This window comes from Syngnathus floridae, chromosome 19, assembly GCF_059516105.1.
Source record: "Syngnathus floridae isolate MCC-2025c chromosome 19, RoL_Sflo_1.0, whole genome shotgun sequence".
NCBI classification, from domain to species: domain Eukaryota; kingdom Metazoa; phylum Chordata; class Actinopteri; order Syngnathiformes; family Syngnathidae; genus Syngnathus; species Syngnathus floridae.
This window is the reverse complement of record NC_142431.1, coordinates 2,626,567-2,650,848: the sequence shown is the minus strand read 5'-3', so window position 1 is coordinate 2,650,848 and position 24,282 is coordinate 2,626,567. Positions and strand designations below refer to the sequence as shown.

Genomic DNA, 24,282 nt, shown 5'->3' with positions numbered 1-24,282 from the left:
TACCGTGCAGAGGCTGTGATTGAAGCATTCCAGACACATTCCAACCAAGAAGATGGAAAGCCATCTTACGTTAATTTCTTCTTCAAGCGAGATTCATTTTCACTCTTGCTTTCAATTTGTTGCTGATCTGCAGGCACGGTTAGGTGCGCTATCGTTGCTACGAGCTCGTCGGGAGAAAAAAAAACAAAAAAAAAAACGATGCTGCTCTGAATGTTTGAGCAGCTGCTAAGACAGCACGCTATGGAAGTAAACAAACGTGCTGTCAGCGTTTGAACACGATGGAGTTCCACAACATACGAATTATTCTGTAACAGGTTCAGCGGTAGAATTAATCACCATCAAAATTGGAGAAGGAAAAGGAACTGTTTATTGATAGAGTAAGATCTGATCAAAAACAAACATCTAACTGTCACCATCAAGGATGAATGACTCAATCCTGCTTGCCGTTCAAGCCTATCTCAAAAACAATACTTGTATCTACTGCCAAAAAATCCGTGAAAAACTTTGCGAGTGTTTCTGTTATCGCTCAACATTTGGGAGTCATTTCCCTACATGCGCTTGGAAAAAGGCTCCAAAACAAACAGAAACGTCTTGTTGGCATTGATGAACGACTCAGCTCATTGATGAACGACTCGGCTCATTCATGAACGTCTCAGGAGTTGCAAAAAAAAAAGAGACCTTTGCACTTTGGCTAATTTGGCCTGCTATTTTCCCAGAACCGACTGTGGGAGCTGTGGATCAGAACCTCGAGGCCCAATCAGAGCTGTCAGCTTGGGAAAGTGGAAAAAAAAAAGAGGTAAGAACAACACTGGATGATGAAGATGTGATTCCAGGTTTCACGATATATCCACTTATAAATCCATTTCCACAAATGTTAGCCGTTCAGATTCAAAATGTCTGTCAGAATAAATGTTAAGTGCTTAAATCTCTACACTTGGGTTTTGAAGAGGAAACCCATCCCTGAAAATTAACGTGGGGGAAGGAGGGGGGGGGGAGTTCAGCATCCAGGAGGCCCCGAGACCTCTGCGCTGTCATTGGTCACAGCAAAATCCGCCATCAGTTTAAAAGCAGACACCATTTTCTTCCCTCCCTTCACTCGGGAGTGCCACAGAGAGACGACTTGGGACTCAGGATGCCTGCGTACGCCACCAACATGAGATTCAAGTTCTCCCTGGTGGCCTTGGCTTTGGAGCTTATCACCATCATCCTGTTTGCAGTCTTTGTGGTTTACGATGACGGGAAAGGTCACGGCCACGACCCGCACGACAATGGCACCGACCACCACCAAGAGCCTATGGAGCTTTATCCCAGTAAGTGTTGCTACTGGTTTGTGGAGGGATGTGTGTTAAGATGGAAAATTATTTTAGGTATTTATTGATTTATTTTTGAGAGAGAGATCATTCAAAAGTTTTTTGGACTCAGACACACGAGTTGGGCGTGGCAGGCGTGAAGCGCAGAGATAAGCTCGGCGTTTTAAATGTAGAGCTTTGGCGTCATTTTATTGAATTTCAAGCATTATCTTCCCTTTAATTGACCAGCGCAAGACCTGTTGGCCACAATTAATCTTCTATTTCTTATTTTTTATTAAATTATGCACATATTGTATATTTTCCACATTAAAGTGAATTTAGAGTGTATGCAGCATATAGTCCATGTTTTGGAAAAAGTCTCGGTCCAGATACAACCCTGACTTTAAGTGCAAAACAAATAATACAATATTGAATGACAGTTTTATGGAGAAAAATGATTTCAAGCATCCTTCCTTACAATAATTTGGCTTTATAGTCGTGGCCAAGTGGGAGCATCCCAACTTATCTAACGTCTGGGCGTGACGCCAGGCCTCATATATTCAGTGCGCAGGTCAAACTATGTTGTGGTGTTTTTTTTTTTTTGTTTTAGAAAGCTTTAGTTGTGACCATTGCACATTTTTCCCTTTGTAACATGTCATACTGAGGAATTAGTCCTTGGATAAAATATGATTGAATTATTATTTATTTTATATATATATATATTTTTTTTTAAATTATTTTATTTATATATTTATTTTGCTTCTTCGCTATTTACCTTCTAAACAAGCCAATGCCATACAAATGGTGAGACAATACTGGCCACTATTAAATGTGTTCTAGTGAAAGGAAATTACTTCTATTGTCTTTCTGCTCTGTTATTTCCATGGATGGAGGTCATCACATTAAGTTAAAGGTTCTAATTTCCTGTCTTTCAGGGGAACACTCATCATCAACAATAACCTTCTCGACTTGAGTTGGGTGTAACATTGTTTCGAATCGAAGTTTCCAAGTAGGGGAAAAAAACTTGCATACTTAAAAAAAAAAACACTTTGCTTAATTGCCTCAGACTTCCATACTAGTAGGGTCATATGCTCTTCATAGAAGCAGAACAAGTCGAGAACATCACATTGAGAGTGTGATTGAATTGCTTTTCGAATTCTGACAAAACAGCTCCTGTGTAAGAAAGATGCCCACCAGCGCCCAATTAATGATTTCAATAAATCAAATAAAGTTGCAGGAAATAAATAGCGTGAGGTCTGGTTTGGAATTGAACATGTCACATAATTAAATGTTCCACCTAATCCAATATCTGAGCCAGGCGTGACAAGGCGTACTCCTGTGTGTCTCCAGTGTTCCAGGATGTTCACGTTATGATCTTCATCGGTTTTGGCTTCTTGATGACCTTCCTGAAGAGATATGGCTTCAGCAGCGTGGGCATCAACTTACTTCTGGCTGCCTTCGGTCTGCAGTGGGGCCTCCTCATGCAAGGCATTTGGCACCTGGATGACGGCAAGATTAAAGTCAACATCTTTAAGTAAGGTCAAGATGGCATCAGATGTTATCTCGGCTTCAGTTACAGTGATTTTTTTTCGTGTGTGTAGAATCATCAACGCGGACTTCAGCACTGCCACGGTTCTGATTTCTTTCGGCGCCGTTCTTGGTAAAACCAGTCCGCTCCAGTTGCTGATCATGACCATCCTGGAGATCTCCATCTTCTCCATCAACGAGCATCTGGTGGCAGAAATCATGGGGGTGAGATCACCGGCCAGACCCGAGTAAATAGATTATGATAGCACACAAAAAGACTTGACTTTTCTTTCCAGGCTAATGACGTCGGGGCTTCCATGATCATCCACGCCTACGGAGCCTATTTCGGTTTAGCCGTGGCTCGAGTACTTTACCGACCCGGTCTGAGGAACGGACACGAGAACGACGGCTCCGTTTACCACTCGGATCTGTTTGCTATGATCGGTAAAACACCTGAAAGCTACTAATTTGAACTGCAACTTTCTACGGACTTCTTCATAAACTACTTTTGATATTTGCATGAACTGAGTTTGTCTCTTTTCAACAGGGACCGTGTTCCTCTGGATGTTCTGGCCCAGTTTTAACTCCGCCATTGCCGATCCGGGCTTCACCCAGCTCACTGCGGTGATCAACACCTACCTGTCCTTGGCCACCTGCGTCCTCTCCGCCTACGCCATCTCCAGCCTGGTGGAGCACAAAGGAAAATTAGACATGGTGAGATCACTTTCCGTGCAAACGTGACTTCAACTGACTTTGTTTTGTCACGCCATCTTAAGGTGCACATTCAGAACGCTACCCTGGCCGGTGGCGTTGCCGTGGGAACGTGCGCCGATATGAACATTGGACCGTTTGGCGCCATGCTGATCGGTTTAGTGGCTGGCATCATTTCCACGCTGGGCTTCAAGTTCCTGACTGTGAGTTGGAGATGACAACTGATGGCACATAATATTCCATTAAATTATTTTTTTCTCGTTCCAGCCTGTTCTGGCATCTAACCTGGGTATTCAAGATACCTGTGGGGTGCACAATCTGCACGGCATGCCGGGCATCCTGGGAGGCTTGGCTGGGATTGTGGCTGTGGCTTTGGGGAAAAAGGAAGGGTAAGGATTCAAATGTCATTTTACTCAATTCGTGGTTTGATTAATTGTTCACCTTTAGAGGGAAAGCTACCATGCAAGCCGCTGCCTTGGGTTCGTCTCTTGGTTTTGCTTTGGTCGGAGGAGCTATCACAGGTTGGTAGAGATGAAAAACATCTTCTGGATGTATCTGATATGTTGAATCTAATTTTTTATTCTGGTTTCTCAGGCTTGATAATGAAGTTGCCTATCTGGGGGCAACCTCCTGACCAGAACTGCTTTGATGACTCTATTTACTGGGAGGTAAGAAATTCGACTTGCCCGAATATTAACAGTCTTTAAAAGACAATTATACAGTAGATTATTATTTGTTTTTTTTAATCTGTCTTTTCCAGGTCCCTGCGGAAGAAGAGGAAAATGAGGAGAACTTGGCTCATTCAGATTTCCCAAAAAATAAAGTAGACGTTTAAAAAGTTGGAAAAAGAAATGGTCAACCCTTAAAAAAATGGAAATTGTATCAAAAACCTTCAGGGTCATTTTTTGTTGGACACTAAAAATCAACAGCTCACAAAAAAATCATTGCTTAATGCTGGCTGGAACGCAGCAAGCTTTTTTTTCCCTGTATTTACCAAAATAAATTTAAAAGGCATGTTTTTTTTTTTACATTCTATGTTTTTGCATTATGTTATCCTTTCATACGAAGAACAATTTGGGGAAAGGGCTTCACGTGACCTCATCACCTTTAGACGTTCAATGTTCCTGTGATGAACCAACATGTATGCATGTGTCTCTCCACTGAGGTTTATTTTGTTACTATTTGTATGACATCAAATGTATTCTTCTATGTACTTATAATTTTACACTTTGATGGATCGACATGGTCAGTTTGGTTGTAGCCCTGCAGTGTTGAAACAGCCGGTACACCACTTTTATTTTTCCAGGTGTCATTAGATGACAGAGGATAAATATTACATTATCAATATTTTTGTATACAAAGGTAATCATTTCTATTACACAAATAAGTATTTTTTTTGTGTGTTATTTCTGAACAAGGGGCAAACTGACTACATTTTATAGTTGCTCATCAATTCTGCTTTTTGTTTTTTTTGGGGGGGGGGGCGTTTATAATTCCTAGAATAATGAAACGTATCCAAATTTTATATTTTCATCCAGTGCTTGTATTTTGTATAATGTACTAACACTGCCACAATAAATGTTTTGTACATTATTATACAAGTGTGTTTGGTTTGTGGTCATTTGATGAATTTTTAATTTTTCTAAATTGTCAACAATGCATTAACAGATTGACTGAAAACTGCTGGCTGAGAAAGATGATAAAAAAGGTAAAGTCTTTCAATTCAAAATATTTCATGATAATGGTAGAGGGGTCAAGGGTCACCATAAATAAAGCATTTGCAATTTTGATTAAATTGCCCATTTTGCCTTAAACACATTTTAAAATCCAAACAATATCTAGTAAGAAAATATTTAGGTTTAAGGTATTTAATGTTCCTTCTGCCATAATGTTGATGCAACTTATAGGATCATTTGAGTTTTCTTCAGTTCTTCTACTAAAAAAAAAAAACTAAATTGAAATATAGCACCACGTATTTAACTTCTGATATACGTCGTAGTGGCTGTTCTGTAGCTGTAGTTAATAAGATCAACCACGGGTGGCTGGGGGGCGCTATTGAGCATACATACACCACAAACAAGTACATCCAAACTTGGAACTACCGTACCATTTTGAGTTGCTGCAATGAACCCAGATTTAATATGTACCTTGTTCCAATTGAAAAATAGTCATTATCGAGCGTTTGCATTATTTTTTATATTCAATAAATCGTACTTTTTTCCTCTTTTCACTTCCTTGTTGTGGAGGGACGTCGCGGCGGTGCATTCTGGGATGCAATGTCGCCAATGGTTGTTAGCTAATGCTAATTCGCGGAGCATCGCTACGATTATCTCCACACCTATGCATGTTGTAGGATTATCAAGGTGTCTTTGATAATAACCAGACTGTACTGTTGCTATGGTGAGTATTAAATCCGTCATCTATTAAACGCATTGCATGTTTAAAATATGCAAATATAAATGATGCGTTTGGTTAGAGTCTCGAACTCAAATCTGCTGCGGCAAAATCCATTAAATATAATGTTTTCCGATTTTGATGATGTATTTGTGCTTCTGCGTGACAGTTTGTTGTAGTTGTTGACGTAGCTACATCGAATTGAGACGATCGATCGGTGTTGCTCAAAGGATGTCCCCGTTGTGGTTAAATTGATGACGCCAGAATATTCAAATGCTAAAAGGTATACAAGATTTGATACGATTAATGTTGTGCATTGCCCCACTTATTTATTTTGTTCCCAAAAAAAAAGTTTAATTAACGGAATGAAGTCATAATATTATAAAATATTTCAATCATAGGGGGCTTTAAATTAAAACACGTATGCTAGATCATGATTTTAATATTGTCATAGCTAATCGGATCTTTCTTATCCTATTGTATTATTATCCCAAATAAATCCACTGATACAACAAAAAAGAATCGCTTTACAGAGGGAAATAAGGAAAAACATCCCCTAGAAGTACTAACTTCCCATTTGTCATCTTTCTTGCTATACCTTTATTTCTCTAGGTTTGTCAGATTCATCTGAGTAATCAATATGCATCTTTTTCCTTTCCAGTCCACAAAAGCTGAGTGCAGAGTTTCCAGTTCTACCTCCAGGACGGACGACAAGAGCAGAGGCAAGGCTGCTTGAATCTAAAATAAACTAAATTGAAAATAAATGTCCACCGCAACATGCTGACGAGTGTTCTATTTGTGCAGGTAGAGAAAAAAAGCGTAAACGCAGCCGTAGTCGATCTTCCTCATCATCGTCTTCTTCCAGTTCGTCGTCAGAGTCGCTCTCAGCTTCGTCCACTTCTTCATCGGGCTCGTCGCACTCATCCAGCAGCAGCCGGAGTAGTTCCACAAGCAGCGGTGAGTTGAATTGGAAGCTTTGATTTGCTTAGCCTTTTTAATAACTAAATATATTCACCAATTTCTTACCAGACTCGAGAAGTAAGTCCAAAAAGCAGTCAAAGAAACGGAAAAGGGACAAACCAAAAAAGGTATTTGTCTATTTTCTGTTTTTTGTTCATGAATTGACAGTATCCTTTTCAAATTTGTGTCTTATCATTTTTCATGTCCAGCCAAAGGCAAAGAAAGAGAAGCGACAGAAACGGAAAAAGGAAAAGAAATCCAAAGGAGGGGAAGAAAACTCTGGGCCTGTTCAGATATCCAAGGTTGTTTACACAAGATTTTGTTCAACTTTGTTTTAGGATCCTGAAATTTTACCCAAATCCGAATAGTGGCTTGTGGTGACAAATGTTGTTTTCCTCAGTACTTGAAGGAAAAGAAAAAAGGCAAGAAGTACAGCATGATTTCAGGAAAGAAGATCAAGATGAAAGTAAAGAAGTCAAAAAAGGATAAACAGGTAATTTCAATGTCTTTAGCAGCGACTTTATTTTTTTACTATTCGCTCTCATGTATCTGTTTTTACCACAGCGGGACAAAAATCGAGCCGAACTTCTGGAGTTTTTGAACTCTACATTGTGATTTTTCCCGAGTGGACACCACCGCCGACCTCAGGAAACTACAAGTGGGCTGTCCAAGGGGGAAGAAATGTAAATAAAGGTTGATGTTAATTAAACCAGGGCAGGGCACACCTTGAAGCAGTGTACACACATACCAATGTTTAACATCTTAATCAATTATTTAAATGTGGCAAGAAAAAAATGTCTCCATTGACGATTGCAACATTCATACTTTAAAACAAAATGCTGATGTGTAAGCTGCAAAAAAGTATCAAATGAAGCACACAACAACAAATATTTTTGAAATAAGAATTTATATTTATGACATTTTGGCATATAAAATACATTCACATGCAAAAAAGCATTAATTGGAATGAGATTAATCTGAATATCTAGTGCATTAAACGTTGTTATTTAAAAGTTAGGCAAGTTAGCGCTTTTCTCAAATGACGTCACGTTCGCTCATGAATATTCAGCAGCGCTCGCAGTCGGGCAAACACAGTTGGAAAGGAGGGCGACATTCCAACACCAAACTTCGTGTGGAACAACTCAAACATTGAAGAAACCCGTTTTGGTCGATAGGTAAGCTTTATTGTGTGATAGCTCTTGCAAGCCAACCTGGTGTTGCTAATTTTTTTTGTTAAAAAACTCAAAAGCCCCCATATTGTTTACATGTGACGTCACCGTTTTGATAGCTTTAGCATGCTAACGCTGTTGCCAACCACGTTCCACAATGCTTTATCAAATCCAAGTCCTGCGTAGATATAACGACCAAAGGTTCTCAAAGTTGCTCGGGTGTGTCAAAAGTTACCCTGAGTGTCAACTATGCTATTATGACTTCTACTTTCAGTGTAGCTCTCGTACGCTCGCTTCTTTGCAGCATTCGTCGGAAGTGACGTAGTCAGTATAAGAACTCGTAGTGCGTACTTATATTGCCACCAAGTGGCGAACGTGAAAAATACATCCCAACCAACCATAATTAAAACCAACGCAATAAAATACCTGACATGCATTGATAATAATCCTCGGTTTGGAATGTCAGCAAGTTATCATTTCAGTTTCTTTTAGTGGTTTTAGTGTACCTAATAAAGTGGGCGTTGTGTTCAACGTGAATGAATAAGTAAAACAAAATAGTCCGTTATTGATTCAAACCAGTTGAACGCGTTCATGGACCAAAGTGAAAATGAACCGATTCTCCTGTAATATTTTATTAGCATTCATTTATTTGCAGCTTGCAAAGAGAAGGTAGAGAAGCAAAGCGTTCAGCTGGCTGACCTTGTGTGGGGGAGTGTTGTGCGTGGTCATTGTGTGCTGAGAAAGAGTGCAAAGAGTGACTCATCCTCAGAGTGATGGGGGTGGGACATCATTTCCTGCTTAGACATAAAAATACAGTGCACAGATAAAAACCCCAAAAGAAAAATCTGTCAAAAATAAGAACTGACATTTTACAATGTAAGACTTATCAAGTCATTGGAGTTCAAGCTTGTGAGTCAAGTACGTTTTAGTCAAAAACTGACTTAAGCCCGACTCGAGTCAGGTCATGTGACTCAATTCTCCCATCTCCACATCATGGTCCTCCTGTTAGACAAGTTTACTACTGCTTGCTCCTAATCGGAAGTCCGGCATGCTCCAAACTCTCTCCTCCTTCTCTGTCCCTCTTTCCACATCTTCCGACACCGTCTTCAGGTCGCTCAAACGGGTCCCCTCAGCCGAAATCAGGCCTGCCGTGCTCCCGAAGGGGTTGATCTTGATGCGGGACCTGAAGTTCACCAGCGACATACTCTTGGTGCGTTTATTGCTCCACTGGCGAGCAAGCCTTTGTGCCTCCTGCTCCTCCTTAAGTTGCTCCACAGCCTCCAGAAGGACAGAGCGGAAGAGGGTCGACACCTCCTGCACTTCCGGCTCGCTGGCTTGGATTGCGTCGCGGAACCTGCGGACAACCAAGACAAGAGATCTGTCGTTTTGTTTCGATAAACCAAGGCAATCTCGTACCTGAGTATGACCAGTCCACAGCAAGATGGCGGCACCTTGGAGCAGAGGTCCTCTAGGCCCAGCCTTTCCCCCGTGCTAATGTTATAGGACGAGCGTGGCGCACTGGCCAACCAGCTGTAGTCCACTCCGGTCTTGAGGCGCCGGTACTCACTCTCCCTCTCTCTTTGCTGCCTCTCCGCCTCCTTCAGCTGCCAGCTCAGCTCGACCATTAGCGTGTCAGTGACCACGTCGGCCGGCTCCCTGCGGGGGATGCGCTGGTGAGGCTCGCTCCAGCTGAACCAGGAGGCCATGGTGCGGTCCCCCTCACTCACCACAACACTCTCTAATAACTTAGAATCAAAATCATAGTTTATTAATTCCATAGTGTTAATCAAAATGAAAAATTATATTTGTGAATGGAGGTTTTTGTTGCATTAGATTGGGTGGGTGTACCTAATGAAGTGTCCTGTGAGATTGATTTTCTCCAAATTTGTGACAAATTTTGGTTGAGACCTTTACTCACTTGACTTTAATTATCATCCATCGTCTATTTGTCCTGAATTTAGTTCCTTCGTTTGTCCACAAACACACACAGGTGGCCACATTGTTTTGTAACGGTCCTCTCGTTAATCCCGAGTTAATCCGTTCACATAACGAGTCCAACTCAAAAACATTCCACTTGTTAACATTGGTTTAACACATTCTATTTATACAATCACTATTATATTTATTTTATTATTTTTACAGGTCACATCCAGACATGAGCGAACAAGCACGTTTCAACATGGAATATTTTTTCATCTGATCTCACAATCAAATGACATAAATGGAACGCAGCTCATTGAATGTTCTTTGGAACATTGTTAATTTGGTTCCAATTAGTTAATGCTCTAAAATAATAAAAGGCAATTGTTTCTTACCTCTTTATTTCCTTTGAAAGTTTAGGACGTCACCGACAACTCCACCCCAAAGACAAAATTGTGAGTGAAGGCGTCAGTCCGATGATATGAGAAGCCTGGCTGACACGGTATGGATCATCTCTCTCTCTCTCTCTCTCTCTCTTTCTTTCTTTCTCACCTCTCTGAATCCCTCCTACTCCTCTTCCTCCCTGGAGGCTTCCACGGCCTGCCTTTACTTGTTGCGCTAGGTCGGGGGCTCCAGCATCTCCACCGGGAGATTGAGGCACCTGATGAAGAAGTGCTTATGTCCCTTTATTTATTTATTTTTTCTCCTGCAATTCTCTGTTGCTATAGTGACCGGCTTAAGCCTATTTGTCCACAATAACCGCCATCAGCTGAGAGGGGGAGCGATGAAGAGGCAGATAAAAGGAAGAGAGATTTAAAAAGGGGATGTGGTGCTTGATCAAACATGGGCACCAGGTCATATGGATGCAAATGAGCCTCCTGGAGATAATGAGTAGCGGCCTGCCTGGGTTATAAAATGCCACATTGCGCAACTAGTTTGACTGTGCAGGAACATCATGCTTTCGTTTTGTGTGTAGGTGTGAGCGTACAGAATTGAAATTTTATCCAAAGCATATCTTTGGAGGTAACAGATGGGAAGGTAAGCTGGTTCCTGGAAAGCCGACGTGACCGGCCTTAATCTTCTAAAGTGATTCGCTCAGCCACAAGTGTGCTCCACTTGGCCTTCCTTCAAATAGCACAACTTGGACTTACAAACAGGAGGTCTTGACTCATGGTGTGTTATGTAGATTAAAAAATAGAATTCTGCCAATATTTGTGTTTTGTTAAGGATGTCCATCACTGAGCAAGGAAAACAAAAAGATGTGGAGTAACACTTGGTTCTTTATTTGCAAGATCTTTAATGGCGGTCAGTACACAAGGCACTTCAGCAGATGAAAGAACAACGTCATAGTCCAGATCAGAAGGTTTTATACTGTCCCCTAACAGGAACTAGGAAGGAAAAACATATCTTTCTAAGGTTCTGTTTTGCATCTATCATCTGAATGTTCTGAAGCCAATCAGTCCTCAAGTCCAACCATGCTGCAGCTCACGTCCCACAGCTTCTTTGCCGCTTGTCGGTCCGTCGCCTTCTCGAGGAGCTCCTCCTCCTCGCAGTTAGCGAAGCACTTCCCCGACACCCCTTCCACCTCCGGGGAACAAGCCAGATAGAGAGGCGTCTGCGCACCCTCTAGTGGACTCTTGAAGAATAGCAGCGAAGCCAGGTAGAAGAGTGGCTTCGCCAGCAGGGGAATGTGAACGTGCCTGCCCAGCCTGGTCCTCACGATGCCGGGCGTGAGCGCGTTGACCGTCACCCCAGAGCCCTCCAGCCTCTCCGCCAGTTCGAGGGTGAACAGCAGGTTGGCTAATTTACTCTGACTGTAGCAGAATGCCTTGTTGTATTTTGTCTCGCTGTTCAGGTCTTCAAAGTTGACTCGGCCGTACTTGTACAATTTAGAGGAGACCACGACCACGCGACTGGGGGAGGAACTCTTCAGGAGGTCGAGCAGTAGGTGAGTGAGCAGAAAGTGACCCAGGTGGTTGACGCCTAGCTGCATCTCAAAGCCATCCTCCGTCTTGGAGTAGGGACACTGGTAGATCCCCGCGTTGTTGACGAGGACATCCACCTTGGGCTCCTCCTAAAAGGCTCAAGAACAATTAAGCGTTCAGCACCATGGACAGTTCACCTAAACATTGCGCAACACGTCACAGCTCACCTCTTGAATCTCTTGACAAAATTTACGGACCGATCTAAGCGACGCAAGGTCCAACTGTTTGATGACCACCTCCCCGAGCTCTGAGCCCGAATGTCCCTGGATGTCCCGGGCCGCCTCAGTGGCGCTTTGCTGATCCCGGCAAGCCATGATGACGCGTGCCTGGAGCTTCAGTAGTTCCCCGGCTAGGGCTTTCCCGATGCCGCAGTTCGCTCCTGTCACGATGACAGTTTTCCCTCGCATCAAGCCCGCCGGGTACTGGAGAAGCTTGACTGCGTTCTGACGGGGGAACAAGCGGCGCATGACGAGAAGGACCCCGCCACCGACGACGGCAGCGATCAAGACCGCAGTGGCCATTGAGTCAACCGAGCGGAGTGATATGTTAGGTAATTAGCCACCGGAAGTAAACAAAGTCGGACCTACATTAACCCGGAAGTAAAAAGAATAGAGGTCGCCGCGCTGCTAGTTACTGCTTTTGTAGCTTTTTAGACTCTAACTCGAGTTGTAATGTTATTTAAGTAATAAAAAAGAAATTCACTCTTCGGTTTTGAGTGTTACTATCCCCAACTCTTCGGTTTTGAGTGTTACTATCCCCAACTCAAAGAAACAGAAGTTTGAGTCGGAGTCTTCTGGCACCTGTGTGCGGTCCTGGTAAGTAATAATTCAGACTAATTCTCTTATCTTCACCTTTTTTGCAATATTTAGTGATCTTAATCAGCCACCGAATTCTATGCTGTTAAAAAAATATACCGTGCAGGGCCATGAGGTTGCCAAACAGAAACCGCCTCCAACCTATTATTAACAACTTAGCCAAACATTCGTGTAAGCACTCCAGAGGTGCAGTGAATAAAAAGTAATGAAATAGATAAGCCATTGAGCAAATGCCAAATTTAAAGAATAAATAGAACTCCTTTAAATATTGAAGGCCGTGAAATGTATAAATTGATCCTGGGGAAAAAAAGTTATATTAAGAATCTCAACTTTTATTATTGGACGCTTTAATCGATTATTTCCAAAATGAAGAATTTCTTGTCGTAACGCAAAAAAAAAAAAAAAAATATTTGGGCCACAGTGAACAAAATGAATGCACTACAAGATTTAAAGTTGTAAACTTACATTTTTCTTGACAAAAGCATTTTTTTTCAAAAGAAACAAATTTTCAAAATGAATAATGTTGTACAATTACGAGATTGAATTAGTATATTTAAAAGGCGAGGTTAATGATTGATTTTTTTAGAAGCAGTTTGTTGCCCACTGCAGTAGTTTGAGCAATTTTGAACACCTCAGTATTTTGTCACATAAACAGTTTTTCTAGTTTGTGTTGATTGGAAGGTGTCTTTATTTGAAAATATACTCGTTAAAAGTGAAATTATACCACGCTGTTCTAATAATATGACTTGAATCTTTTAAAAAAGAAAAGTCAATGTTGCTCATGGCTTTATTTGCTTTATTGGCACTTAGTTTTTGTCCCAGATGTCAGCTGTTTGCATGTGCTCACCTTCCCCCTGGTGGCACTTGTGTCATGAGAAGGAAGTGACACGTTACCTGAGCTCATCAAACATCTTAAGCTGCTTCCATGCAAGGCCTGTCAATGCTTGTGTGCAACTAAATTAGTCCCACACAAACATTGACTGCTCAAATGTTTTAAACTGCTTTTCTGTCCAATGAATTAATCAACTGGAATGCAAGTCTTTGTGTTTTTAAGAGCAAATTTGGGTCACTCAGTTGAAGTTTCTCATGTGTCCATGGCAGTGGCATAAGGGTAACGCTCACCTCCAGACTGAAAACTGCCTCTGAAAACCTAAGTGCCACTTTGCCCGCCTCCTAACTCCGCCCAAATTCAGCCTGACCAATCACAATGTGACTCAAATTTGCATAACCACGCCCCTTTTCCAACAGCCAATCAAAAAGCTGCATTTTGCGCATCTGACCAATCAGATTGCTTCATTTTAGATGAGCCACGCCTACTAAAATTTTAACCAATCACAAAGCACCTCATTTGCATATTCCCACCCACTTTTCGACCAATCGCATCCGTTTATTCTCATTGCTCCACCCAGTTTTAGAGCCCTCAGCCAATCACAAAGCGGCATTCCAGTTTTGATCCGCCTCATTTAAAAAAAAATTCTGAAAAAAATTCAGGAAAAAAAAATCCTGGCGAAAAAAAAAAAATCCTGGTAAAAAAAATTCGAAAAAAAAAACCCCAGGAAAAAAAAAATCTGAAAAAAGCTTAGGTTTTATTTTTGTTAGTTTAAAGTTTGTTTTTTGTGATGTGTTTGAGAAAGAAGAGTTGAGTTAAGTGTTCTTTGTAATCAAACTTTATTTTTGCAGAGTAAACATTCAATCACAAGAGTTTCAAGTTGGATGGCAGCCTGCTCATTGACGAGTGGTGAAGTGGTCAGCCAGCGGGACGAGTGGTGAAGCGGTCGGCAAGCAGGACGAGTGGTGAAGAAGTCTGCCAGCGGGACGAGTGGTAAAGTGGTCGGCCAGCAGGACGAGTGGTAAAGTGGTCGGCCAGCGGGACGAGTGGTGCCTGAACCTAAGACAAAAAGAGCTGTGTAAGTCAAAAATCAAGTCAACATTTTGTGCAGATAAAGCATGAACCTTACCAGTGCTAAAGAGTTGTTCATGGCACCAAGTGTTGCAAGCTGCATGACCAGTTCCTTGCTCCCTGTCAGAAAATAGGGGAAAAAAAAAAATACTGGAATGAAGTTGTCATGATTGTGCAATGAGGAGCAGCTAAAGAGCATACCACCTAAATGCAAATGTACCTCACTTCTCAGGTTGCCTTGGAGATGACGCAACAAGAAAACCCAAGTGTAGCTGGCATGCGGCTTTGCTCTGGCTTCTGTTGTGAACAGGTACTCGATGGTGCACCACACTGGACACAAAAAGAACAGTCAGACATTTTTAAACATTCTGGCTGAAATGAAATGTACTTTCTTCTCTTACCAGCAGAGGACTCATCTTCAGCATGACTCAATTTGGCTTGAGCTACAGGTGCTTCTACTCCAGCAGGTGAATGAGCTCAGAGTGGCTGAAGACAAATCATGGCAGGCTGTTCACTCTCTGGACCAGGATTTGCCACCTCTGCCTGTAAAGAAGAAAGCCCATTGACAACTCAATTTAAGTTTACTCCTTTTATTTTTAACTGTAGACTGGAACTTTCCACTGAAGACTTTAACCAGACGAGTAACAGCAGGCCGCGTTCCTGAAATGTTGCAAAGACTCCTGGACTGCCACGCCTGCACACAAACGAGGTAACAGTCAAGCTTGAGGAAGTTTTTTTTTTTTTTTTTTTTGCACAATGAGAATTGAGGCAGCCTTAAGAACCTTTAGCATGATTTTGGAGAATTTCTTGGCAACAGCACTCTTACTGGAAGCTGCACTGGAAGAAAGAAAAAAAGCAGGTTAGTGTTCTTAATGCAGATTTTTGGGTAGATTTAGTCACCTGCCACCATGTTGGACAGGAAGTTGATCATAACACCTCGTTTCCTGATTGCCTGCACCAGCACCACCTGAAACAGGTCAAGCACTTTGATTATAAAGTTTGTCATTGCAACAGTTTTAAACGTGGAGCTTTTACTTCAGTCGAGCCATGATGCAGGAAGTTGGTCCTTTGGCGCCACCTGGTGGACAAAACCAGAAGAAACGTTACATGCTGAAATACACTTTTCAAACATTTGTACACGTGTTTCACCAGGGAAGGGCGCAGGGCAGCACCGGACTCCTCTCCAACCGCAGCTCGCTGGCCTGAAAGACACGGTAAGTTTTTAACCAATCTTGTCAACTTTGAACTTTACCAATTTGGTGGACATGCTTAGCAATGTAGACCTGCAAACGTCTCATGAAGTCAGGCCTTAAATCACAGCATGACGGCCATCTTGAACCCTGCAGACAAAAAAAAAAGAAGTTTAATGAGGCAGTCGTTATTCAAATAAAAACGGGATTTTTGCCTTCTTTTTGCAGTCAATCTGTTTCTTCTGTTGCAGATGCAGCCCTGTGGACAGAAATGAGACAATTAGATGGAGTTGATTTAAAGGACTTGCGTGTGAATCCACTTTAATCGAATTTGAGGCTCATTCGGAAAAGTCGCACCTGTAGACAGAGAAAAATATTTGATTTTAATCAGTTGTGAATTCATGCAAACTGTCTTACTTTAAGTTTACCTGCGTTTGATGCATCGCAGAGGACGTTAAGTGCTAGCTTTAGCTTGCATGTTAGCAAGGTGTAAGCACGTCCAAACTGCAACTTGACGCTGAAAGAGAGCAAAAGCAGTTAGTTTTAAAAAGGCTAAGAAATAGTGAACACTCACCTTGTCAAGGTTTTAAGCGCTGCAGACTTTGGAAAAGCGTGCGGAGGGAGCAGCAGGTGGACCAGCTCAACGCGACGCTGTCAGAACTGAAAAAGGGAACGATCGTCGCGTTTGTGACGTCTTATATAGGAAATTTGTGATGACGTCATTAACAAGCTAAAGGGGGAAAAAAGTAAAAGCTAGATCTTAATGGTGAAGCGAGAAGAAAATAGCAAAGTCTATTCTCAGGGAACGGTCGGGGTTCGAACCATGGTTCCATTATTCGTAGGCTATGACGGTAACCACTCGACTATAGCCTGTTGAAGTTTGACCCGGGATTTTATGTATTTGTAGATCATCTTGAAGATCTTTCAATTGTATAAGTCTAATGACAATAAAGTGCAACGAAGCAAATGATTTCAATGTGTCTGGAATGGCCGAATGGATAAAGACTTTACCTTAAAGTTAGAAGATCTCGGGTTCGAACTTTGGTCATCTTTCTGTTTAATTGGAAAATGCCAGAGAGGGTGGGACTCGAACCCGAGCCGTCCCAATACCAAACCTTGTATTATACCATTCGGCCACAGCGCCATGAAAATTTCGCTTGCCAGTAGGGTTTATCACATCATATGTAGAGTAGAGTAGGATTGACGATTATTAGTGAAATACGAAGTGATTTCAAGTGTCCTGAATAGAGTAGTGGATTCACACTCCACCTTCCACACCGGAGATCCGAGTTCGAATCTTGGGCTCAGCTACATTTATTCGCAAATATAAATGCGCAAGGTGGGGCTCGAACCAGAGTCTCCCGCACACAGGGCAAAGTATTTTACCATTCGGCTAACTTGCCGCAGAAATTTCGAAAAACAATTCTGTATTTATTATGCATGTACTCAAAGGGTAAAACTACAACAGAGTGAACTGGTTGGGCATCCTTTGTGAAGTCAACTTTTAGGTTTTGGGTTTCCATGTGCAAGAGTTTAAAAGTGGACCTCCTCAATTCCCTGCTACTTTGAGGCTATCATACTGTTTCTGACTCACTTGCTCTTCACTAATGCATTCAATGATAATAATCTATCTTTATCTAAAGTAGCTCAGGGAATTAACAGAGAATCAAGAGAGAGTGAGAGAGCAGCGCTTCCTGTTGCCTTGTCTCCAGTTGGGTAATACCTCCTTCTTCTCTAGCAGTTTGCTTCATTTCCTCAGTCTCTCTCTGGCGGACGGCTGAAATGAGGATCTACAGGAATATGGGTCACGAAATGCATCACAGTGATCCTTCTCAACTTTAAATACTTAAGAGTGGAAGATAATGTATTGTTTTCTGCAAGTACTGCTTCTGATTGCTACTAGTACAACCTCCGTTTCAGAAGGTAAGAACATCTTTGATTTCCTGAGCTTCAAGCGACAATGCAGAAGTGCTGTCAAAATTCCGTTCCGCAATGAAAGGCTCCCTCGTTTTGACTGTTTGGAGTTTCTTTAAAAAATAAATTGTTCTTTCTAGAACAGCGGCTAACATTCTACCATGTGGACTAACACCCACAGGGAAGAGTAAGAAACTATGCAATGTCGTACCCAAAGATCCGTACATCCAAGTGGGATCTGATACTCAGATAGTGTGTGAGAGCTTCTGCATGCATGGTAGCGTGTACTGGACGGTGGGCGGTGTAGTCTTGGACGACACTTGGATGAGCACCATCAACTCCACACATAGTGTCGTGTCCCTGAGGAATGTCACCCTGAGCAAAGCCACGGTGCTGTGCCACCACGACCATACCAGGGTCGTACTCGGAGGCACCATCGTCAGGACATACTGTAAGAATGGAGACACTCATTTGATGTGATTTGAAGAAATAATTGGGATAAAATGATCTGACCATTTTTCAGGGGTATAAAAATATAGGCGGTATCGGTACTTAGTATCGGTGACTCTTTGTATTCCTTCATCTTGACTAAAATCATTTTCAAAATGACAATATTTAGATTAATTAAAATAATTGAAAAAATGGCCCTCAATATGCTTTTTTTTTTTAAATCAAAGAAATTCAGTGTTTAGGATCTTAGATTAAGATTTAGTTGTGGAATTCTTTTTTGTTTTTGGGCGATGTAGCAAAACCCAGCAAAGTCGGCTGCATTTGGCACTATAGAAACGGATCGTCGGGAGGCGTACCCGAGCTTTTCACGTGCACATGGGAGCAACTTTCCGATTCCTCGGAGAAAATCAACTACACCGTACTGATGTGAGTTGAATAATCATTTTAATATAACATGTGTGATACTAAACGTGCGCTCCTTTTTTGAAGCTCTCGCTCAAACGCTTCCCGATGGGAAATCTGCAGCTGCCAAAACGTACGAACATGCACGTCGGAAGATGTGCACCTGTCGGGTTACGTGACTCTGGTGGGCAACCACAGCGTTACAGTGAGAGCCAAAAGCAAACATTGGGAGGTCTACTCCGACCCTTATGAATTTAACCCCCATCACATATGTAAGTCACATGACGGTTATTTAAAATTTAAACACGACTGGATTTAACGTTGTGTTTCTTTAGTGCAAATTAGATGTCCCAAGTTGAATGTCCAGGCCTTGTCTGGTCATCTACTGGCTAAGTGGACCACATCCACATCCTCAAATAAACACTACTGTCAAGTTAAATATAACCAGGTACAAGCGACATGCCAATAGATTTCATTTATTTAAATATTTTTAATATTAATCATATATTATTAAACTAAATTGATGTCATTACATCACTGTTTTTGCTGAAAATATTTTTTTTTTCCTCAAGGAGGTGCTGAATAAAACTTTAGAACCCGGAGAAAAGGGAAATATGACCATCGAAAACGTAAAGTCCTGCACTTATTACAAAGTTTCAGTCCGCTGCGCTTGGGATAAAGCTCCATGGAGCGAATGGAGCCAAGAGGAAACTGTTTTGAGCCAACTCAATAGTAAGTCGTTAAAAGTAAAAAAAAAAAAAAAAAGAAACTCGTTTGATTGTGTTCAAATTGTCAACTTACCTTGGCAGAGAACGATGTCAAGCTGCGCCTGTGGAGGAAAATAAGAGAATCATACAAAAATGGCACAAGAAAAATCGATGTCATGTGGACGGTACAGAAACTTTTCAAATCAATGCGATGAAGTTCTCACCAGATATAAAAAAAAAAAAATGTTTTCTCTTTGCAGGAGATCCCGTCAGCGTGCCAAGGCACATTTACATATTTTATCCAAGCGTCTGCCAACAAGGACCGTGTAGCTTACCCTCAGACTTTATGTGAGAAGTCAACTCTTCTTGTGAATCAAGAGGCACACAAAATAAATCTTAAAGTCTTTCACAACGGGGCCTTGCTGGCAGAGGACTCTGTTTACGTTCCGGCTGTTGGAGAAAGTAAGTTTTCATGAAATTAACTCGCCACATGTATTAGATATAAAAGACATATTGGAAAGATTATTTGATTTTTATCAAGTGTGTTTTGATTTTAGCTGACCTCCCTCAAGTTGCAAACATGCAAACTTCAAGCGGCCAAGGTATTATTTGGATCAGCTGGGACGCTCCTTCTCAGTTCGTCAGGGGTTACATGATCGACTGGACCCACGATGGGTGTCGGTACCGCTGGAAGGAAATCGATTCCACCAGCACTCCGCTGTCGGGTAGGCGAAGAGAAGGATGTGGTTGGCCGTCTTCCGTCCATGAAAATGGCCCCATTAGTTTTATGTTTCACCGTCTGTAATGCTTTATCGACGGCGCTTTAACAGGAAGAGTGACATCATTGTCGATTCCGTATAATCATCCTTCCAGGTCTTCTGGAGAATAAGCCGTATAACGTCACCGTCACGCCGCTGTTTGGCGACAAGACGGGTCTCGGCACGCGGGCCTTGCGGATCTGCTCGACGGTTGCAGGTTTGAATCTATCGTTCAATAAGTTAAGGCGATGTTGAAAAGCTACCGTATGCTCCCGACAGCTGCCGCCAATTTCTCCACCATCAAGGTGGAGGTGAGTGACAAAAGCGCCCTTGTGAGTTGGGATATGCAGCGGAAGGATGTTTGTAGTGGGGAGATTGTCCACTACGTTGTTTTCTACGGAACGGGCCACGGAGCAAACCTCAGTAAGTTCAAGTTAGCTGCTTGCGATTCATTTCTTGTAATATAATTGATTTGGAATAATGTGTCCGTTTCCAGATGTCACAGTTAATGCTACAAAACAGGAGATTCTTTTGAAGGATTTGATTCCTTACTCCCAATACAGCGTGTATGTCAAGGCCGTAGCGCTAACGGGGGCTAGCGAAAGCAACGTCAGGCATTTTAATACAAAAAGATTTGGTAAGTAACTTTGGAATAGTTTCTCATGACCTCTAGTCTATCCATCCTTTTTGTTTATTTGGTCAAAATGAACTCGAGTTACTTCCAAATGACTCACGAGCAACAGAGTGAGGAACTGGTGCTGATACTTCCTTTTTCAAATATCACATTTGTCGTTACAACAGTGCCATCTGCTGGACCTGGTGGGTCATTGCACTGCTTGCCCCACATGACTACACCGATACTCCCAACAAATACCCAATTAAATATGGTAAAGCAATAATAGTTATTTGTGGGGATAACAAATGTGCTTGTCTTTGGACAGATCCGAAGTTCGTCACTCAACTTTGCGTTATCGGAAGCATCATTATCGTCCTTGTGTTATCCGCGGGGTTATGCTGCGCTATACAGTAAGTGTTTTTTTATTGCTTGATAAGAAATTCAAGGCTTGTTGTATCGTATGAGGTAGGGATTGTGAATCAACTACTTACCAAGGTGTTTCCTCTCTTGAGGTACAGGAAATTCCTGCAGAAGCCCCTTCCGAACCCAGGCCTCAGTTCCGTTGCGCTGTGGCCATCAGGAGGCCATCAAAAGGTGACTTTAGCTGAATAGAAAAACTGCAGTATTATGATGTATTAAATTGGCACTCATATATTCTTTATCCTCTGCGAAGAACAGCTAAATACTATACTAAAGGGAGAAAGAGCAGCTCAATGATGCAGTATGACAAAAAGTCTCATTTTCAAAAAAAAAAAAAATTATTACTCTGTTTTGCTCAATTATGGCATGTTATTTTTTTAAAATAAACATCACAAAGGCCTGCTCTTCCCCAGGGGTTGTTCCCTTTCCGGCTATTCAACTATTCATCCGAAAGCATCTGCGCACGCGTGTACACGGAAGAACTCTGGCAAACTTCCACCCTCGATCCCATCCGAGAAGAAGACAGCGGCTCCGTTTTTACCGTAAAGCCTGACGCCCACGACGAGAGGCCGGATGAACCCGAAGAGACGTCGGCTCTGTTTCCTTCCAGAGAATGCACGACGTTGTTCTCTGAAAGCAGCGGTCAATTAAGCCCGTATCGAAGCCAGGGTTCTGTCAAAAGCCCCACTCGTAGTACTGAGAAAGAATGTCAGACTCTGATTTCGGACAAGCATGAACAGCTGACAGCATCGCTAGCTATGTATGTTACTGTGGATATGTTTGAGCAAGACCAGGGCGGGTGAGAAAAATGGAAACATCCCATAATATACAATCAAGCAACTACGGTATAATCTCATTATGTGCGTGCATGTTGAAATGCATCCCGAATTGATACAAATGTACAGAAATAAATATCTTATGCATGAATGAATTGCTGAAAAAGAAAAAACTCCTGTGTAAAACATTTTTTTTTTCTTACCTGGATGGATTTAGGGTAGATTAAATCCATTATGTATTTTTTAGACAACCCTGTCAGATAAGTGAATTTGAAAAAGTGAGCTTGATCAACATTTAAAAATATATATATAGTATACGGAAACACATCTTAACGTAAAAAAAATATATTTTTAATAAAAATCTAAAATATACACATATAAACATATCTACAAAATTCAGCAAACCAAAACCACCTTTTTGAAAACAACAATTGAGATGAGCTTTGTAAATGAATGAAAAATCACAGACTGGCTTAAAAATTTGTTTGCTGGTCTGTGGTGTAGCTTCCACTGTCCCATGTGTGCCATTTGAAAATGAATAGTCCTGCCAGCACAGTGGCAAATACAGCACCCAAAACTCCCCCTGCAACAATAGCTGTGCATAAAACAAAAAAATTTTAGTATTATGTGTCTATGTCAAAATGGAAAATTCACTTTGTAGTACCTGTGAAAATGTCCTCATATTCTAAGAAGCTCTTGTGTTTCCGTTTGATAATAACGGCTGACTCTGTGTCTTGGGCGAGCTCCCTTAACTGACTCAAGGTCAGATCGGAACCACCCTAAAAGACAAACTCAATATTATGCTTGAACAAATTAAAGTTACAAGGAATGCTACTTCCATAACATGAAAAATAGTGCAAAAATATTTATAAGCTCGTCACTAAGACAACTGGTAGGGTGTGAGCGTAATGCTTTTGTTAAGTTATAAATAAACATGGATTTAATGTGTTATGAGTCATACATGTTTGGGTTCGGTTTTCAACACTCCATCCATTGTATTGCCACCTGGTAGAGAAAAGGGAATTTACAATTACCAAAATAGGCAAATTAGAATCATTATTAGAATCATTATTATATAATCATTAGAATATTTTTTGACAGGTAACAAAAAATAAATTTACAAAACCAACATGAGCAATCATTATCATAATTTGTCACACAGGAAAAAAAATGTTAGAAAAGGCATGACTGTACATAATATTGACTTTAGATAATGGAAAAACAAATATTACCTTTATCTGCACTATCCTGGTTGTTGCTTAATCCAACGAGGTCTTTAGTTCCATCACAAAACTAATGCAACGAAGGAAACAATTATTAACATAATGTGGTGTCATCAATGCTGACCTTGACTTCACTAAATATGTGACCTTCAACAAACCATTTTGATGCACCTCCACATTTGGGACTGCAATAGATACCAGGCCATCTAATTCACCAATTATCGCCCCCATTAGGTTGTTTTGTAAATGTTACAGGAAATGTGACGTCGCATAAGAACTGTTTTGGAATGTGGTTTGAAACCGGAATAACGGCTCAGAAAACGTATGCACGAAGAAACTATGCAAACTCCACCCAAGGGTAAAGCTGAGTTTCGAAACCGTTGAGAGTCTTAAAAAGATTTTCTTTAAAAACCGCAGAAACGGTAAACAAGTACCACGTGGTAAACAAGACATTGTAGCCAATATATTTCAAATAATAACGCTCGATTTATTGGCATCCTCATCTAGGTATTATTTTAGTAACTGTTATTGTGTTTGTTGGTCATTTTGATTTCGCTAGACAAGAAATAAAATATTACATTTAGGAGTATAATGTAGTACAGTTCGACAAAATTATACACCACAAACAATACACTTTATATTCTGTTAAATTAATAGCACTGTGTGGTCAGTGTATGTGAGTTACGGAAATGAAACGAATATGCGACAACGAAACAAGCGTTTAAAAATATATCTGAGATGCTGAACTCAGGCTTACCGTTTTATCGACTGTGCATATGGAGAGAAGAATTAAAGCCGTTATCGTTTTCCTCATGTTTTCTTCGTGGAAGATAGTTATTTCGATTTTCTACGCCTCAGACGTCATTTTCCAGTTGACGACTCGTTACTCCGCTAAGACGCCAAGTGAAGACGCCTACGGCAAAATCTTTCAAATTAAGCCGTATTTAAATTAAAAAAAAAAAAAAACTCAAACACTTAACCGGTAACTACTCGTTTGGCCTATGGAAGAGAACGTGCATTTTTGTAAATTTAGAAAACACTAAATACAGAAGTGCCAAACGTCACAGAACGCGACCCGGAAAACTAGTGAGCCGTGATTGGTCGTTAAATCAGCTGACCATGTGATGTCATCTTTAAGCGACCGGAAGTGGCAGAG

The 24,282-nt window shown here is 41.3% G+C and overlaps 7 protein-coding genes across 19 annotated transcripts; 3 read left to right on the top strand and 4 right to left on the bottom strand.

Moving 5' to 3' along the window:
• Positions 1–1,082: 1,082 nt before the first annotated feature.
• rhag (Rh associated glycoprotein) lies at positions 1,083–5,128 on the top strand. Its single transcript, XM_088361258.1, has 10 exons — positions 1,083–1,310; positions 2,640–2,823; positions 2,891–3,041; positions 3,113–3,260; positions 3,364–3,530; positions 3,593–3,730; positions 3,795–3,916; positions 3,975–4,048; positions 4,122–4,195; positions 4,288–5,128. The coding sequence occupies exons 1-10, from the start codon at positions 1,133–1,135 to the stop codon at positions 4,360–4,362; spliced, it is 1,311 nt and encodes a 436-aa protein (XP_088217384.1). The 5' UTR covers positions 1,083–1,132; the 3' UTR covers positions 4,363–5,128.
• Positions 5,129–5,604: 476 nt separating this feature from the next.
• LOC148381605 (uncharacterized) lies at positions 5,605–7,590 on the top strand. The gene is made up of 7 exons (XM_088361266.1): positions 5,605–5,927; positions 6,583–6,643; positions 6,726–6,878; positions 6,951–7,009; positions 7,091–7,183; positions 7,282–7,374; positions 7,446–7,590. Exons 1-7 carry the CDS (start codon positions 5,925–5,927, stop codon positions 7,494–7,496), a joined length of 513 nt encoding a protein of 170 aa, XP_088217392.1. The 5' UTR covers positions 5,605–5,924; the 3' UTR covers positions 7,497–7,590.
• A 155-nt stretch (positions 7,591–7,745) lies between these two features.
• Positions 7,746–22,235, top strand: LOC148381601 (interleukin-6 receptor subunit beta-like). Its single transcript, XM_088361249.1, has 24 exons — positions 7,746–8,056; positions 9,161–9,757; positions 10,193–10,472; positions 10,560–12,770; positions 14,451–14,677; positions 14,903–14,980; positions 15,075–15,137; positions 15,277–15,379; positions 15,823–15,884; positions 16,112–17,783; positions 17,956–18,225; positions 18,521–18,650; positions 18,714–18,898; positions 18,962–19,074; positions 19,199–19,358; positions 19,436–19,518; positions 19,594–19,795; positions 19,891–20,058; positions 20,207–20,308; positions 20,371–20,514; positions 20,588–20,728; positions 21,033–21,117; positions 21,220–21,301; positions 21,541–22,235. The coding sequence occupies exons 10-24, from the start codon at positions 17,723–17,725 to the stop codon at positions 21,928–21,930; spliced, it is 2,316 nt and encodes a 771-aa protein (XP_088217375.1). The 5' UTR covers positions 7,746–8,056; positions 9,161–9,757; positions 10,193–10,472; positions 10,560–12,770; positions 14,451–14,677; positions 14,903–14,980; positions 15,075–15,137; positions 15,277–15,379; positions 15,823–15,884; positions 16,112–17,722; the 3' UTR covers positions 21,931–22,235.
• On the bottom strand, positions 8,667–10,628 carry rd3 (retinal degeneration 3, GUCY2D regulator). 2 transcript variants are annotated; one of them, XM_088361264.1, is made up of 3 exons: positions 10,366–10,617; positions 9,467–9,795; positions 8,667–9,404 (listed from the first exon to the last, which is right to left on the bottom strand). In XM_088361264.1, the coding sequence occupies exons 2-3, from the start codon at positions 9,754–9,756 to the stop codon at positions 9,056–9,058; spliced, it is 639 nt and encodes a 212-aa protein (XP_088217390.1). In that variant the 5' UTR covers positions 9,757–9,795; positions 10,366–10,617; the 3' UTR covers positions 8,667–9,055. The 2 variants fall into 2 exon arrangements, with proteins under 2 accessions (XP_088217390.1, XP_088217389.1); XM_088361263.1 differs by having other exon boundaries at positions 9,467–10,628.
• Positions 11,233–12,527, bottom strand: LOC148381603 (retinol dehydrogenase 14-like). The gene is made up of 2 exons (XM_088361259.1): positions 12,123–12,527; positions 11,233–12,044 (listed from the first exon to the last, which is right to left on the bottom strand). Exons 1-2 carry the CDS (start codon positions 12,474–12,476, stop codon positions 11,427–11,429), a joined length of 972 nt encoding a protein of 323 aa, XP_088217385.1. The 5' UTR covers positions 12,477–12,527; the 3' UTR covers positions 11,233–11,426.
• On the bottom strand, positions 14,420–22,156 carry LOC148381602 (uncharacterized). Of its 12 annotated transcripts, none has more exons than XM_088361275.1 (17): positions 21,669–22,094; positions 21,199–21,311; positions 19,428–20,051; positions 17,986–18,223; positions 17,584–17,650; positions 16,435–16,590; positions 16,289–16,377; positions 16,076–16,119; positions 15,954–16,010; positions 15,820–15,872; positions 15,706–15,748; positions 15,571–15,637; positions 15,453–15,502; positions 15,072–15,364; positions 14,891–15,000; positions 14,729–14,790; positions 14,420–14,658 (listed from the first exon to the last, which is right to left on the bottom strand). In XM_088361275.1, exons 9-14 carry the CDS (start codon positions 15,966–15,968, stop codon positions 15,182–15,184), a joined length of 411 nt encoding a protein of 136 aa, XP_088217401.1. In that variant the 5' UTR covers positions 15,969–16,010; positions 16,076–16,119; positions 16,289–16,377; positions 16,435–16,590; positions 17,584–17,650; positions 17,986–18,223; positions 19,428–20,051; positions 21,199–21,311; positions 21,669–22,094; the 3' UTR covers positions 14,420–14,658; positions 14,729–14,790; positions 14,891–15,000; positions 15,072–15,181. The 12 variants fall into 12 exon arrangements, with proteins under 12 accessions (XP_088217401.1, XP_088217397.1, XP_088217398.1 ...); XM_088361271.1 differs by having other exon boundaries at positions 16,435–18,223; positions 19,428–19,455; positions 19,669–19,783; positions 19,896–20,051; XM_088361272.1 differs by adding an exon at positions 22,107–22,156 and having other exon boundaries at positions 16,435–18,223; positions 21,669–21,757.
• Positions 22,233–24,214, bottom strand: LOC148381600 (uncharacterized). Its single transcript, XM_088361280.1, has 5 exons — positions 23,884–24,214; positions 23,136–23,196; positions 22,865–22,908; positions 22,568–22,682; positions 22,233–22,498 (listed from the first exon to the last, which is right to left on the bottom strand). The coding sequence occupies exons 1-5, from the start codon at positions 23,938–23,940 to the stop codon at positions 22,377–22,379; spliced, it is 399 nt and encodes a 132-aa protein (XP_088217406.1). The 5' UTR covers positions 23,941–24,214; the 3' UTR covers positions 22,233–22,376.
• Between the last annotated feature and the right edge of the window lie 68 nt (positions 24,215–24,282).

Bases quoted from the DNA above. Each gene is read 5' to 3' on its own strand.
- rhag (XM_088361258.1), top strand. From the start codon at position 1,133: ATGCCTGCGTACGCCACCAACATGAGATTCAAGTTCTCCCTGGTGGCC. The intron at 1,311-2,639 runs GTAAGTGTTGCT...GTGTGTCTCCAG, and splicing joins GCCTATGGAGCTTTATCCCA to TGTTCCAGGATGTTCACGTT. The intron at 3,042-3,112 runs GTGAGATCACCG...TTTTCTTTCCAG, and splicing joins TGGTGGCAGAAATCATGGGG to GCTAATGACGTCGGGGCTTC.
- LOC148381605 (XM_088361266.1), top strand. The intron at 6,879-6,950 runs GTGAGTTGAATT...ATTTCTTACCAG, and splicing joins GAGTAGTTCCACAAGCAGCG to ACTCGAGAAGTAAGTCCAAA. The intron at 7,010-7,090 runs GTATTTGTCTAT...TTTCATGTCCAG, and splicing joins AAAGGGACAAACCAAAAAAG to CCAAAGGCAAAGAAAGAGAA.
- rd3 (XM_088361263.1), bottom strand. From the start codon at position 9,828: ATGGAATTAATAAACTATGATTTTGATTCTAAGTTATTAGAGAGTGTT. The intron at 9,405-9,466 runs GTACGAGATTGC...GGTTGTCCGCAG, and splicing joins TGTGGACTGGTCATACTCAG to GTTCCGCGACGCAATCCAAG.
- LOC148381603 (XM_088361259.1), bottom strand. From the start codon at position 12,476: ATGGCCACTGCGGTCTTGATCGCTGCCGTCGTCGGTGGCGGGGTCCTT. The intron at 12,045-12,122 runs GTGAGCTGTGAC...TGAGCCTTTTAG, and splicing joins TTTGTCAAGAGATTCAAGAG to GAGGAGCCCAAGGTGGATGT.
- LOC148381602 (XM_088361272.1), bottom strand. The intron at 15,749-15,819 runs GTGAAACACGTG...TTTGTCCACCAG, and splicing joins CTGCCCTGCGCCCTTCCCTG to GTGGCGCCAAAGGACCAACT. The intron at 15,503-15,570 runs GTGACTAAATCT...CTTCCAGTGCAG, and splicing joins CCTGTCCAACATGGTGGCAG to CTTCCAGTAAGAGTGCTGTT.
- LOC148381601 (XM_088361249.1), top strand. From the start codon at position 17,723: ATGTATTGTTTTCTGCAAGTACTGCTTCTGATTGCTACTAGTACAACC. The intron at 18,226-18,520 runs GTAAGAATGGAG...TGGGCGATGTAG, and splicing joins CACCATCGTCAGGACATACT to CAAAACCCAGCAAAGTCGGC. The intron at 20,515-20,587 runs GTAAGTTCAAGT...GTCCGTTTCCAG, and splicing joins GGGCCACGGAGCAAACCTCA to ATGTCACAGTTAATGCTACA.
- LOC148381600 (XM_088361280.1), bottom strand. From the start codon at position 23,940: ATGAGGAAAACGATAACGGCTTTAATTCTTCTCTCCATATGCACAGTC. The intron at 23,197-23,883 runs GTAAGCCTGAGT...TCGTTGCATTAG, and splicing joins TATGCACAGTCGATAAAACG to TTTTGTGATGGAACTAAAGA. The intron at 22,683-22,864 runs GTATGACTCATA...TTTGTCTTTTAG, and splicing joins TGAAAACCGAACCCAAACAT to GGTGGTTCCGATCTGACCTT.